At 39.7% G+C, this 13,826-nt stretch overlaps 1 protein-coding gene across 2 annotated transcripts in view; it reads right to left on the bottom strand.

Moving 5' to 3' along the window:
• Positions 1-1,172: 1,172 nt before the first annotated feature.
• The window catches only part of LHX2 (LIM homeobox 2), a 24,089-nt gene continuing 11,435 nt past the window's right edge, over positions 1,173-13,826 (bottom strand). For both annotated transcript variants that reach the window (XM_009892282.1, XM_009892281.1), the window contains 2 exons: positions 9,381-9,586; positions 1,173-1,944 (listed from right to left, as the gene is read on the bottom strand). In XM_009892282.1, coding sequence (XP_009890584.1) covers positions 1,657-1,944; positions 9,381-9,586 — 494 coding nt within the window. In that variant the 3' untranslated portion in view covers positions 1,173-1,656. The remainder of the gene's footprint in view (positions 1,945-9,380; positions 9,587-13,826) is intronic.

Here is a 13,826-nt window from a genome sequence, read left to right as displayed (position 1 = left end):
TCTCACTGATCTCGATAGGAATTTGGCTTGAAAAAGAATGGCAAATTTTCAGCTGAGAAAGCTGAATAAATGTAGCACTTTTAAAACCAAAACATTGTTACCAAAGAGTCTGGCCTACTAAATCATCTTCCAGTGTGCGGAAAAGGGCAAAGAACATGAATCTTGGCACCTATCTTGTTGTTTATTTGGAATAATCTTTTAGCAATTTTGATCGAACAGGAATGACAGGTTAGTTTTAGAGAGCTAGCCACATACAACCTAACGTTTGACTGAAATAAACTGATCGTAACAGGTTTGCAAAGGAACAACCAAACGCATCTTATGTACCACTCAAAATCTATAAAACTACCGGGCAAACAGTATAGTGTATACTCGTTCTTATACATACTTAAACTTTGCTGAGGTATTTCTTTAATTACCGAAAAGCATCTTTAAAAACAATAGGAAAAAACCTCAAAATGTGAGTTATATCCTGCACGGATTTTGGGGGGGAGAAGGAATTAAATTGTATTGAAAGGTCCGGAATCATTAAAGGAATAGCCATGTATTAGTATCGATAATATCATAGTCTTCCTTGGCTTTTTATTCCTTCAAAGCATTACAAAAAATGTAAGGCTGTGACTTCATAACACATAATTTTGCCTCAACTTTGCCCACCAGTGTTGTAAAATAACCTGAAATACTTCTGTCTTTTGCCTAGGGAAAATGTTACCCAGTGCCCACCTCTGAAATGGACCGACTGCGGCCACACAGCTATCGGGTACCCCACTTGCCTCCTCCGTGCAATGGGACAAGCCATCTCTTGCACAAAAGCAAGGTTGTTTTCATAAATGCTAGCTGAAGTCAAGTTTCTTTCACACAGCAAAATTAAGTATAGTTTTTCTGTTTGAATTTTAACAATATCTGATAACTTCTACCTGCAACTAACAGTTGTTTATTTCTCTATAATGAAGATACCTAGACGGTTGTACAAGCTGGAGTTCTCACCCATATGTACTTCAGGAACAGGAGGAATGTATACATCGTATTTAGAGATTATCCTAGGCAGATACTGCGTTTGAAGTGCAGTTTTCTAATCCTTTTAAATACAATCAGCCTATCTTGATTGTGACACTAATGTTAAATGTAACTGCAGCCATTACCAAGTAGTTTCCATAAGTGGTTTTATTACTGGTTAGATTTTACAAATTCTGGTATTCGAACAGACTTCGACCTTAAAATTCTAAAACAACAAAGCAACCAATGAAAGGCTTAGGACTATTCAAAGTAACAAACTCTTAACATTTTTGCCCTGGTCATAAATATACAGAGAGAAAAAGAGAGAAGTGGACATGGAATCCAAAGTATGTAGATAAAACAGTATATAAGGCACATGGCAGTCTTTGAAAATACAGAAGCTTTAGCCAACTTAAATTAATTGCTGTTTCCCTTGCTCAGTCCACAAAACTGTACAGTTACACAAATGTTGTGTTGCAATAGATCTTCCAAGTTATTCTTCAGTCCATACTCCGTCATACCAAAACACTACATTTCCTTCTGTTTTTTAGGAGAGATCCTAATTGTGGTTAGTCGGTTGCTCAAAGCCTCTATTAAAATACACTTGGAATTTCAACTAAGAATAATTTCTTTTTTAAAGAAATTATTAAGAAAGAGTCATCAGAAAAGATTTGTAAGAGTTGTCTGTGAAGGACTTCGAGATTCATGAACCTCAAGACTTCCGGGCACTGACGTCAAGACAGATGTCACAGTAGGCATAGTAGGATTAGTCAAGTCCGTTAAAGTAGTGGGAGTGCTGGATGGGCTCATGGAGGCATTGGATATTTCTGAGGCAGGACCTGATGGGGTCCCTGCTTGGAGTGTTGAGTCTGAAGTCTTATCCACCCCTGTGTTTTCTTGACGTAAGAGGTTCCGTCTGAATTTGGCTCGAGCGTTTTGAAACCAAACCTGAAATAGTTTAATATAACAGGGTAGCATTTAAAGAGCTGCAGTGTTTAAAAAAGCAAAAGCATAATCACAAATTCACCAACACTTGAATTGTAGAAGACGTTTTTACTGGTAGCATGTTAGAAAAGTCGCCCCGGTCATGAGAAGTGTCCTCTGCACGCCTGCAAAGCATTCCTCTCTGCCTCTGCTGCACTCCGGTATAAACAGTCTGTCTGGGACAGGAGTGGGCTAAGGATGGAGGACGGGAGTCTTTCTGTGCAGGCTATACATAAAGATGCTTAGATATTTGGCAGCCTGCGTGAGTCCTCGATTGCCCTCAATCCCAGAAGTATTTGTCTGGATGAGGCAGACATCAAGCATCTGACGAATATAAAATAACCAGTTTCGGCACCCTCATATCTCAAGTCCATGTCCCATCGCAAGCAGAGGTGACACAGACCACAGTGCCCTGCCTTTCCGCGGGCCCTGAGAGCTCTCCCAGGAACGTCCCCGTGTCCCACTGTCAGCAGTGTGCTCGCTTTTCTAAAAGGAATGTCCCTCTCTCTTACTTTTCTCTTTCTCTTCTGTCTCAAATTCTTCAGCTCCCTTGGCCTATGCCAGTCTCCTTTTCCAACTGTTTTCAGTACTGGAATGATGTTGGGAAAAGCGGCTTGAATGGTATTAAAGACTCACTTTGCATTAAATACTGTCATTTCAGTAGAAATTATATCCACATACAGAAATTTTTCCAAGATTGCTACTTCTTGCATTAATTATTATCTATGAACGAAGGACAAAAGCTAAGGCTTCATCTTTCTCAGTTAAATTTCAGTGTTTACATCTAAGTTAACAATGCTCTCCACTGTCTGCACGATTTGTTTAAAGATAAAATATTTTTCTGACCTATTTGAAAATAGGTAAAATAAAATGTATTTGTGAAACTTGCATGAAACCTAGGTACAGCATATTACCTTGACTAAAGTTGAAAATGTTGTTAAATACCCTGTTCAACCTGGTGTATGTTGATACCAGCTAATTTTACTGCTACAAACTAGCTGAAATTTCACTGTGCTTATTTACCAGAAGGTCTTCTGTCATGGTTACATTCTTTACAACGGACTCAGTCCTGATCCTACTGTCCCCACGTTGACCTGCTATAAGGAATAGGACTGAGTCTTCCCATTCCAGGTGCAATGAGCCTCGTCATCTCTGTATCTGGCGGAGAAAGGACCTGCACAGCCATACAGTATCTCCCTCAGATTTCTCTTCTGTGGCCCATACACGGAAACTGAGTGTGTGGAGCTCACGAGGCCACACCAGCCTGTAGAGAAATTGTGACCTCTGCCTCTGAAACAGCGTGGCCCCTGCTGTAGGATCCGCTTTAAACCAGCCCACTACCAGAGGAGCAATACATAAATACGAGCAGTCCTGTACGGCGTTGGCTTTGCACTCTCCACTTGCCAGCCACAGTTAGAACTGATGAACGTGTCTCAGCTGTTTTTATCCTCTGACTGATTTTCTTCTCATCTGTGGATGGTCCAGCCCCAAATTCCCGCTACTGAGCGCTCTGACTTTTTCTCTGGAAAGCTTTCTCCCCGAGCCAAGGGTCTTTAAGGTGCACACCCTCTGTCTCACACTCTCTCCAGGGAATGCCACAACAAAATAGTCTTCAGGCACAAATCCTACCAGCGGCCATAGGAGCTGCGTTCATGGGCCATGCATAAATCACATCCCTACAGGTCCTTGTTTCTGAAAGCTCAGTATTTTAAAACAGTTTATGTTGGCGTTCCCTTTGTTAAAGCACTTAGTTTAAAGGCTATTTATCAGTTTCATTTATGACAAGAAAATAAAAACCTTCTCCTAAACTAGCAACGGTAAAAATACACGTGTGATTTTATAACATAGTCCATTATAGTGGTAAATCTGTTCCAGGACAGCGATGTGGTCAAAACCAGGCAAAACCAAATGCGGTATTTTTGCCTGACACATTCACAACCAGTGTCCTCTCCTCTGACCATTCAGAGCCATGCAGGAAGGGAGGCGCGGGAGTGTGTGTGCGTGGTTCCAAGCAAGGTGAGGAGCCTCGTGTGCAGGGGATGCAAGTGAAGCAAATCACTTCATTCTGGTCATTCAAGCTGCAAACTCTCAAATGCCAACTAGTTAGGAATGGTAAAAACCAGCAATTTGAACATTTACGGGATTTTTTGCCTTTCAGTAAGAGATAATTCATATTTGTCCCACAAAGTAATTTGGTTTTGATTTTTTTAATATACCTCCTAGCAATTGTAAAAAGGATAATACATATGAAGGCGAAAGGGAAGTTTGGAGATGGCCTCTGTTGATATATATGTGTACCATGGTTATGTAATAATTGAAACAGAACAGACAAAACTACTAGTCCAGTTGCATGTACACATAGTTCTGCGTTATTTCACACTTATGTTCATTAAAAATATACCTATTTATATATGCAGTAGCCCCAAATATGAGTAACATTTCCATTCCTAGTCACAAAAACATTTTCTTGCTTAAAGCGTGTAAAACTGTAGGAGGCACCATAACTATTTTGTTCATTTACATTGTTTCTAAAAGTCCAACTGCTCCTTAACCTTAGTAGGGTGAGAGACTCTACAGTATTGCTTCTGTTTATGATTTGAAACATGTAGTATGTACAGAAAAGTGAGCAAGATTATTGGTGTTTATGTATGCCCCTTTATCTGCCATTAAATATGAAAACCTATGCTCAGATGCCCTTACCAATGACTATTCATGCTGCTTTCAGGAGCCGCACATATAAGATGGTTCACTCTCTCTTTAATACTGGTAATTCATGTTAGCCATAGAAAATATTCCATAAACTTGTAAGTAATATTCAAAAATAGAGATAATAATTACTCTCTTCCTCACCGAGATACTGTCAAGGTTAACCAGCTAATGGTTATAAAGCTCTTTAAAATTGTCCAATAATACATACTCATGTTATTACTGAACAGGCATCTAAATATATGTTAACTGCAATTCTGAAAATGCCTTGTCTTATGATAGAAAGTGGTAACATAAAATAACTATCGCAATAGTGACATTCTGGTGTGCACTTAAGATTTGAAAATATTCAGCAAAGACTTCATGTTGCAGAGTAGTGAAATGATTAAAACTATTGTTTTCTGAGTTGGAATGTGGGCGCGCTTCTCTACTGTCCCGTGCTGTTACTCATAGCTGTGCAAAGTGGCGTGTAAGCACGGGCCGGGGCTGCCCAGGCATAAGGGCAGGAGCGCTGCACGCTCACAGTGGCAATTCAGGCCCTGCACCTGTAGGGTATGGCAGTAAAGTAAAGAAATAATAACCCCAACATACGTAACTGAAAGAATTGTTCCAGAAGGACTTCTCTCACATCAATTACACAATTAGGAGTCTGCTCTTCAGTACTGAGGAATAAACGGAATCACTGGGAAGTATTTACTGTTTTTCTGTCCAACTGTATCATTGTAAGGCTGAGCTATTTCAACTCAAAGGGGAAAACACAGACCAAAACTCCCACTGAAAAATAACAGCAGCTGTGAGACCCACCACTGATGCTCCCACTTTCTGGTTTGGGGTTGGATGCCTGTAGCTGGACAACTCAGCAGCGAGGCAGAACAACATTTACTGCGGTTAAAATATTATACTATCCCTTCAGTGATCGGTGTAGCTAACTCTGTCTCCATCAAGTAAAATATATAAAAAAAATAACATCTCCATGTGATTGGGAAGTACTGGAAATAAATGTGCTAAATATTGTAAAGGATTTGGATACTGCAGTGAATAAGATCATCTAATTACCTTGGATAACTTTATTTTCTTGTTTGTAACACCTCCCTTGTTGCAACTGTTATATTTAGTTGTATGAATAGCTTGTGCTAGAGACAAATTTTTAAACACAATTTTGCTCATTCACACAGCTACCTGGAGACATTTAGCTTTACTGAATTTTACTAACTAGTAAGTATAGAAACAAAAATATAAAGGAAGTTTCACCACAAAGCAAACTACGTTCACTCATTTCACACACATTCTGATTACTCTGTTGTGACCAGTAAACACAGCTAAAGGGGAACTATGGGATATTTTACGGATGGGGGCTCGGTGAAGAGTCTGCAGTGTGCTATCCTAAAGCCAATGTTCACTGAAAGGTAGCGCAGGGTACCCACGTGTGATTGTGAAAATTTTCATGTTTGTTGACCTCTGGAAACTGAATTAGCAAAGTCCAAATGCGTGCAGTAATCTTTGTTTAAAGTTGCTTTTCATAGCAACTTCACTGGGGAGTGATTCAAGAAAGAGTAAGCAGTGTACAAGACACCCCCTGAAAAATAACGCTTTATGTTCCTGAACTGCTTTTGCCGTGGATAATCATATCCCAGACTCCGGGGGAGAGAAGAGGTACATGCCTATAGCTACCAAACAATATCTTCTTAGGGCTATCTACTTCCATCTTCCCTTTCTAAACTCACCGAAAGAAAGATTGGTTCCTAAAAAAGGAATATTTATGCCAGTTAGTTAGCTCACAATTAGCTGGTCACTTTGATTATGAATAATAGCTTACAATAACGGGCTGGTGTTCCCCAGCTGCGGTACAAGAAGTATATGAATTAAATTGCAAATATAAAGTTAAATTGGAATGAAAATAAATAAAAATAGGGCTTAAAAATATAAATAGGTTTACTGTGATTCTAATGTGGCTACTTACGGAAAATAGCCTGCATTAAAAAGCCACTGAAGGAAATGTAATTTAGGAAGCAGTATGTTACATTTCCACGCCATTCCACTTCTGGACATATGTAGTTGATGACTAATTGTATATAAAGCAAAGACAGAAGTCGGGTCTTCTGAATCTGATGTCACAGATCACTAAGAATATGGTCAAATTCTCTGCTCATCTGCAAACAAAGCACCCTCATTACATGTTATGTGGGACTCTATATATAGTAAGGGCACTATAGCTGTTTCCTAAATCACTAGGAACTCTATCCCTTGGAAGTACACTGGTTTCAAAACAAGAAAATCTGTTTCTCCTGATCTGCTGCCTTGTATTTTCTATGAAAATATATTCTATTGATGATGTACAAAGAGCCACAATCCTGCATCAGCTGAACTGAGATCTGAACACACAGAAAATTCAACAGCTTACAAACACGCCTAATAACAACATAGGGATTACAGAAGATTTCTTACTACTGGCAAGTGTGCACGTACATCTGGGAGTCCGTGCGCCTTCGGTACGTAAGGCAAACTAATACTAATGATGCTTGTTTAGATCAATAGTGTCAGTGAATTACTTCGTGTTCAATAAATGACACAGACGGAATGCCAACCTTTCTGGCTCAAAACAATTAACAAGTGACACTATCTCAGTAACCAACATCATGAAGAGTTTTCCCCAGCAAAGAGCAACCCTGAAACTCACATAGGTGAACTTCAGTGTTTGAAAAATTGCCTCTCACAGGTCAGGGAGAAGCCAATTGGGCACAAAGGTTCTAAAATTAAAAAAAAAAACAACAAACCACCAAGTTTGTTTTTTCATGGCCTAAATTAATTTTCAAACAAAAAGTCCAAGAGTATGGAGTAGAGAGTGCTCGTAACAGACAGGAAAACTCAAGGGATACTAGACAAAGTATCACTCCAAGCCATTTTCTTGAATTGCCTCCAACAGCATCATCCTCTGGGTGCAATCCTCAACAACGACTATTACCTTCCACCACTCTTCAGCTAAAGGAGCCCAGACATAAAGGAGTATTTAACTGTGAAAGTAAAAGAAGTGAAACACCAATTACAAAAACAATGAAAAAAAGTTTAGTGGAATTGTAAGGGACTGCCACAAAAAAAGAAGAACCACGAAGCACCTTAAAACTGCAAGATGTGATATGTTTAAGATGGAAACAGAAGCAATGAAGAAACTGAAAGAGAAATTGAAGTGTGATGGAAATGTGGAGACCAATTTTGGAGACAAGGAAATACATTCTGAAAATGAAGGAAGAAAAAGAGTGGAAAAAAGATGGAAGGAAAGACCTGTTAGATGAAAAGAGAAGAGAGAGATGGAAGTCAAAGTTGGTGTGGAGTGAGGAGAGGGAACAGAAGGATGATCAAGAAAAAGACACTTTCTAGACACTGATCTCATTTCTTAATGCACTATGTGAAATTTCGCTGGTAATTCAGGTGTGAGTGCACTGTAATCAACAGAATAGATATTACTGAAGTGTAAACTTGAGGGTAAAATAAAGAAAAAGTGTCAAAATAAGGATAGACAAATGCAGTAAATTATTTCACCCATGTGCATGGATAAAGGAGAGGTGCCATGAGAGACATTACATCAAGTGTTAGGATGTGCAGCAGTTATATTGGAGGAATTTGTTCCACTACTGCAAATCAGCCTCATAAAACCAAAAAAATCCAGCTACGGAGGACATAGCCAAGAGAAGTAATTACATACAGTTTTTCATTAGTAGTTTTTATTGGGAAGCCAACAAAAACCTTTATTCCCTCTTCTGTTAGGCATTAACACTGTAAGGTCCAAAATCTCTCCAGTGAATTCAGTTTTTCTCAATGTATTTTTGTCTACTGCCCTCGACTTGCCTATGACTTCGTGTGAGCTGTCCACGATGCTTTCCCCGGAGCCCAGCTCTGAGCCCTACCTGTCCCTATGAAGCCCACAAACCATTTTTCTGCAATTAAGACCCGTCTAAAAATTTCAGCAATAGGTCCTGGAGTGCCAGGACTCCTAGATGCCCAAATTTATCTCTAGGTATAGCTATTTGGATAAGTGCCCATTAGAATTGACTTGTCAAATCAGAACTATAAATTAAAATGGAGCTGAATCAACCAATAGTCTCACCTTTGCTTCCCACAATAGTTCAAACGGAGTGTATATCCTTGAAGCAAGAAAAATCCAGCTTTCAGGGAAAAAGTACTTTTAAAATGCCGTTTTCTTTCATTCTAAGTTACTAAACTATGAATAAAAAATTAATCTTTGAATAATCAAATTTACGTCCACTTCAATTATGAAAGAAAAGATATCCTCCTTGTTCTGATAAAAGGAATCCAGACTGCTGATTAATTTCTTATAATGTAAACATTCACAGTAATTTCTAAATTAAGAGCTCTCTATTTACACTGAACACACTAACTAAAATAATCCACTTTTTTTTACAGCAGGTTGGAAGCTAAAACATGCACCAGATTTAACTAACTACAGGAAAAACAAGCAGGGCCCCAAACCTTCACAACTGTCATCAAAAATCAGAACCCAAGCAATCTATTTTCGGGAAACTGAAAAGAAATAACTTTTCTCATACTTTCTAGGACTTAACTGAAGTCTCACAGAAGGTATGAAAATTTCAGGAAAGAAGATCAGTAAAATCCACAGCATTTCAAATATAAAATTGGTATTTTATTTACTTTTCAAGACAAAAGACTGCTCTTCTTACCTGAAGAACTCTTTTGGTCAGGCCAGTTTTCTGAGCTAGCTGTTTCAAGTCCTTGGCATCAGGATTGTGGTTAATAGCAAAGTATGACTTCATTGTCCGCAACTGGTGGTGTTTGAATGACGTCCTCATGCGCTTTGTTTTCTGATTGCTGGGGTATTGCTGGTCTCTATCCAGGTGGTCGCCATCATTTTCGTTGCAACTTAAAGCTTAAGGCAACAAGAGGAAAAGGCGTGTAAATCTATTGCTCCGTGACCAACATTGTTTGCAGTTCATCTGAGTGCAGCAATTAAAATAACATACCGTGGCATGTATTGTACTAGCACAAATCCTACTTGCCTTCCCCTCCATTTCTGCATCTCCTATTTTTTCCTTACAATAACCAGCCCGCAAGGACCCTCACCTGCCTCTTTATGGCTTTTCAAATGTCAGGCCTGTTTCCCTTTTTCTTCCCTCCATCCCCGCAGCCTCTCCTCCACTCTCTGCTTGTAGGACAGTAGCTGTCCTCAACTCTGTAAAGTGTTTTAATGTACTTTGTATCACTATAAATCGCATTGTAACGTACAAAGAAAGCTGTACAATACCCTCCACTTAAATCTCGATGGAACAGACCAGTTAAAATTATAATTATTTCCTCCATCAAACTAAACCCTGTAGAGTACAAGAGAGACCATTAAATGAAACGCTATAAAAGAAATAAAGTTTGTGGGGTACCAGACAACAAATTATGACTATAATTTGAATTGCTAAAGAAATAAAGCTGTTAATGCAATGTATCACTGGCATGCCAAATGAAAAATAGCTTTTTAATTATTTATATGTTTGTTTTTTTTTTTTAAAAGTATTTGCAAATACTAGTTTGAGTGATCAATTGTCACCCCCTTTTGAGATCACTGAATGACACTGATTGATACATTTGCATAAATCAAACATGAAGCCTGTAAAGGAGGTCTATGAGCAAGGGACATTACAGTAACTATCAAGTAGTATTAAATGTTGAATGCCAAGCAAAATAATCTCATAGACCAAAAGTAGTTTTTCATTTATTTGTGCATACAGTAAACCATAGAAAAACTCTTAAAATAATGTTAAGGACTGAGCTTAAAACCACGAAAAAAATCAGGCATATAACTGAAAATTAGCTCTGACAAACTGTCATTAATTATATTTTCTGTTCCAATATCTACAACTCCCTTTTAATTTCCTATAAGTTTTATGTTTAAAGTAATGAAAAATCGCTACTATCTCTGTTCTATGTTGCATGCAAAAAATGAGAAAAAAAATGTATTTTAAAATGTGAATTATTGGTGAATTTCTTAAACACATAAACAGCTTTGTTTCAATTGTCCATTATTGCTGGTTCACTACAATTGAGTACATCTCATAGACATGTGTATCTTCATAGTCTTACTTTAAATTCATGCTGTCCATCACAGGTTTTCAGCCCTATTGAAAACATACAAATTCTGAAAGGCGTGCATTAAAAACTGTTTTAAAAAAATATACATAAAATGCACGTACTCATAAGTAAAAATGCATACACATTCTATAAACAGCAGTTTTGCAGCACCTACAGCAGCTGCTTTGCAAAGTTTAGCTTTTCAAAAACTTCCAAAAAGATATGGCACAGTATAGAGCAAGGCCTGCAAAAATTCAGCTTTAAGGCCAAAAGCACGTTTGTTTAGTAGATACGTAGAAAGCGTCCGAAGCCTCAAACTTTTCTGTGTGTTTCTGTACTCCTATAATTTAAAAAACAGCTAAGAAATATGGTACTTTACATATAAATGTGCATTTATGTGTGCGTGTGTGCGTGCATGTGTGTACATTTGTATAAATCCTTTCCAGACCTAAGGATCTTGTGCCAAACTCTAGCAATAAGCAGCATTTCTGCTTGTTTTCCTGTGGTGTGCAAAGACTGGAAGCACCTGAATTTAAAAGGTATAAGACGCTTAAAAGGAGATAGTAAAAATGCAGTATTAATGGAGCTGGATGGAATATAGTAAAATCTTTTTCTGGTTCAAGAACTGAGATCTAGTTGCCAAACTGGGGTCATCCCCTGTGCTCCAGTACCCTTCATAGCTGCAATTCCTGATGTAAAGAATTCTGGGATGAATGACTGAAGTGATATTGCTCAGAGCAAATTCTGTTATGGAAATGTAAAAGCAAGCAGTGCTTGGTTTTAAAATGTACTCACAGAATTTTAGATATTAGTAATGGAAAAGCCCTCTGTGTGTCACCTTTCAAACCCTCCCAGAAATAACAAGGCAGAGACTTAGGAGGAAATGCATCACAATATCTGTCTGCAGGACTGAGGTCTGTTCATGTAAATGTGCAACACAACAAACCCCAGGGCTGCACGTACTTGGATTTTAACCTGTTCCATAGACAACGAGACACATTCAGGATCCAAGGAAATAAAAGTGATTCTAAATCCTCCGAGAATGGAATGAGTATATCAGCTTTTCATCAAGCCCTCATAGGACAATGAACAATTTACTCTTTGAATTTCTCATCATTTTACCTCCTCATCTACTAAATAAATATACTATTAAAATGACAGTAAATAGGAACCATTTGAGACCAGCAAACTGTTATCCTTTTCTATGAAGAAAGTTACAGAACAGATTTTGAAAGTGTATGAGGGTGTCTGCTGTTCATTGTCTTGCGCGAGTGGTTTGGGTACCCCCAGGCATCACCCGATATGGCATAAATATCCCCAGTTAGTGCCAATTCCCCTCTCATCTTTGGTTGTGGTGCTTGGCACCATCTTCAAAAGTCCATTATATTAGGCCTAATATTATATGCATCTCTCACAGAATCTGAAATGTCTATGGGCGTTGCAGGCAGAGAGACACAGAACGGGCCAAGGGTGTAAGCACGTGTGGATTTTAAGAGCTGAGGAGTTTCTGCAAAAGGCATCATGGTGTAAGAGACTAACACTCTACACATTCCTCACGCAACCCTCTGTTTTTCAGGCACTTCTTCCCTGTTCCTTTGTGGTGTCCCTGTGTATCTCCCAAAGGAATTGTTGAACTCTCCGTACATAAGATTTCCGTTCCATTGCAGTATCTAGGGCTCCTGCTGGGAGTTCAGAAACACAACTGGTAAAATTCCAGCCAAATAGAGAAATCTTAAATTAACTAATGTTTCATTCCTATTTTGTGATAAAAGAAATTCTGCAGTGATGCCAAGTCTCTTTTTTGAGCCTTGAACATTTCTAAGGCCCTTGTGCCTTTCCCCCAGTCCCACATCCAGGCCATTGCCCTCCCGTCCTTCAGTTGGTCCCACCAGCAGCTCTTACAGCTTCCTCCACTAGCACCCCGGTACGAATGTCCGGTTGGCCACAAGATGGTGATGTCCACAGAGAGCATCACTAGAAATTAAAACATTATATTTTGATATTGGTGACCAAAATATCCTCTGCAGAATAATGCACAATACTGTTGCTAAAAACAGCAACATGAGTGTAAAGCAGGACGTGCTGTTATTTTTGTAACAAATACTATTTAAAGAAGAAAACTTGGGAGCACTGTTTCACACTCAGATCGCCCGATCCCCCCACATGTCAGGATCTGGGGCAAAGCATGTGCTTAGTAGTAAGTAGCTGCTGAGTATATGGCACACGAAGAAGATGGGAAAGAGGAATTTCCTTTGGGGGAACTTTTGTTTTTAGTAGCTTGTGTTTGACATGTTAAATTACCCAAAAAAAAAAAAAGCAAACTAATCCTGATTCTGAAAGAATAATGAAACAAGAGACACATTTGGTGCATGCATCAGCTCTCCATATTCAGTGGCTCAGGAATATACACCCTTTTCCTTCTGTAATGAGTCAAAGGGGTGTTTTAACCTTCTGCTGCCTGGAGAGGGAACTTGTGATTAACTAGACCAGGGCAGAGGTGCAGCCGTAGTCTTTTGGCAGGATTGTGTAAAGGACTTTGTGGTACCCACATCCTTGAAGGGGACAAAAGTGAGAGAGCCCCCTGAATGGTACTTGGGACAGGAACAGGGTTAGAGTCTTTCTCCCTGGTGGAAGGAGAAGACTCTTGGAGAAGGCAGACACCTGAACCCCTCACCACAACTGGGATTAAGAGGGGTGAAGCTGTGGCATTTGGAGCAGGCCAGGTGCCCCTCGCTGCCCCCCGAGGCGCCTGGCAGCGCTGAAAGAAGGGTAAATCTGCCCGGCCCTGGGAGCGACAGCCACAGAAAGCACTGCCTCAACCTTGAAATCTCGAGAGGTGTCTGTAGGAAGAGGGAGATGCAGCCAGTGTTAAGGAGCGACCGTCTTCCAGGCTGAGCATCACAAGGCCACGAGAGAGGAGAGCCGGGATTAGAAACTCACTTTCCTCCGGCCTTCCTCAGCCGCCCCGGACAAAAGCGCTGCGTGTCCCGCTGCCTCCCGGGGCCGCCGGAGGGACGGCCCTCCCCGCGGCCGCGGTGCCTCCGGGGGGA

This window comes from Charadrius vociferus, unplaced genomic scaffold (genome assembly GCF_000708025.1).
Source record: "Charadrius vociferus isolate BGI_N301 unplaced genomic scaffold, ASM70802v2 scaffold549, whole genome shotgun sequence".
Taxonomy (NCBI): Eukaryota; Metazoa; Chordata; class Aves; order Charadriiformes; family Charadriidae; genus Charadrius; species Charadrius vociferus.
Note: the sequence above shows the minus strand (reverse complement) of the source record. Positions and strands in the feature narration are given on the sequence as shown.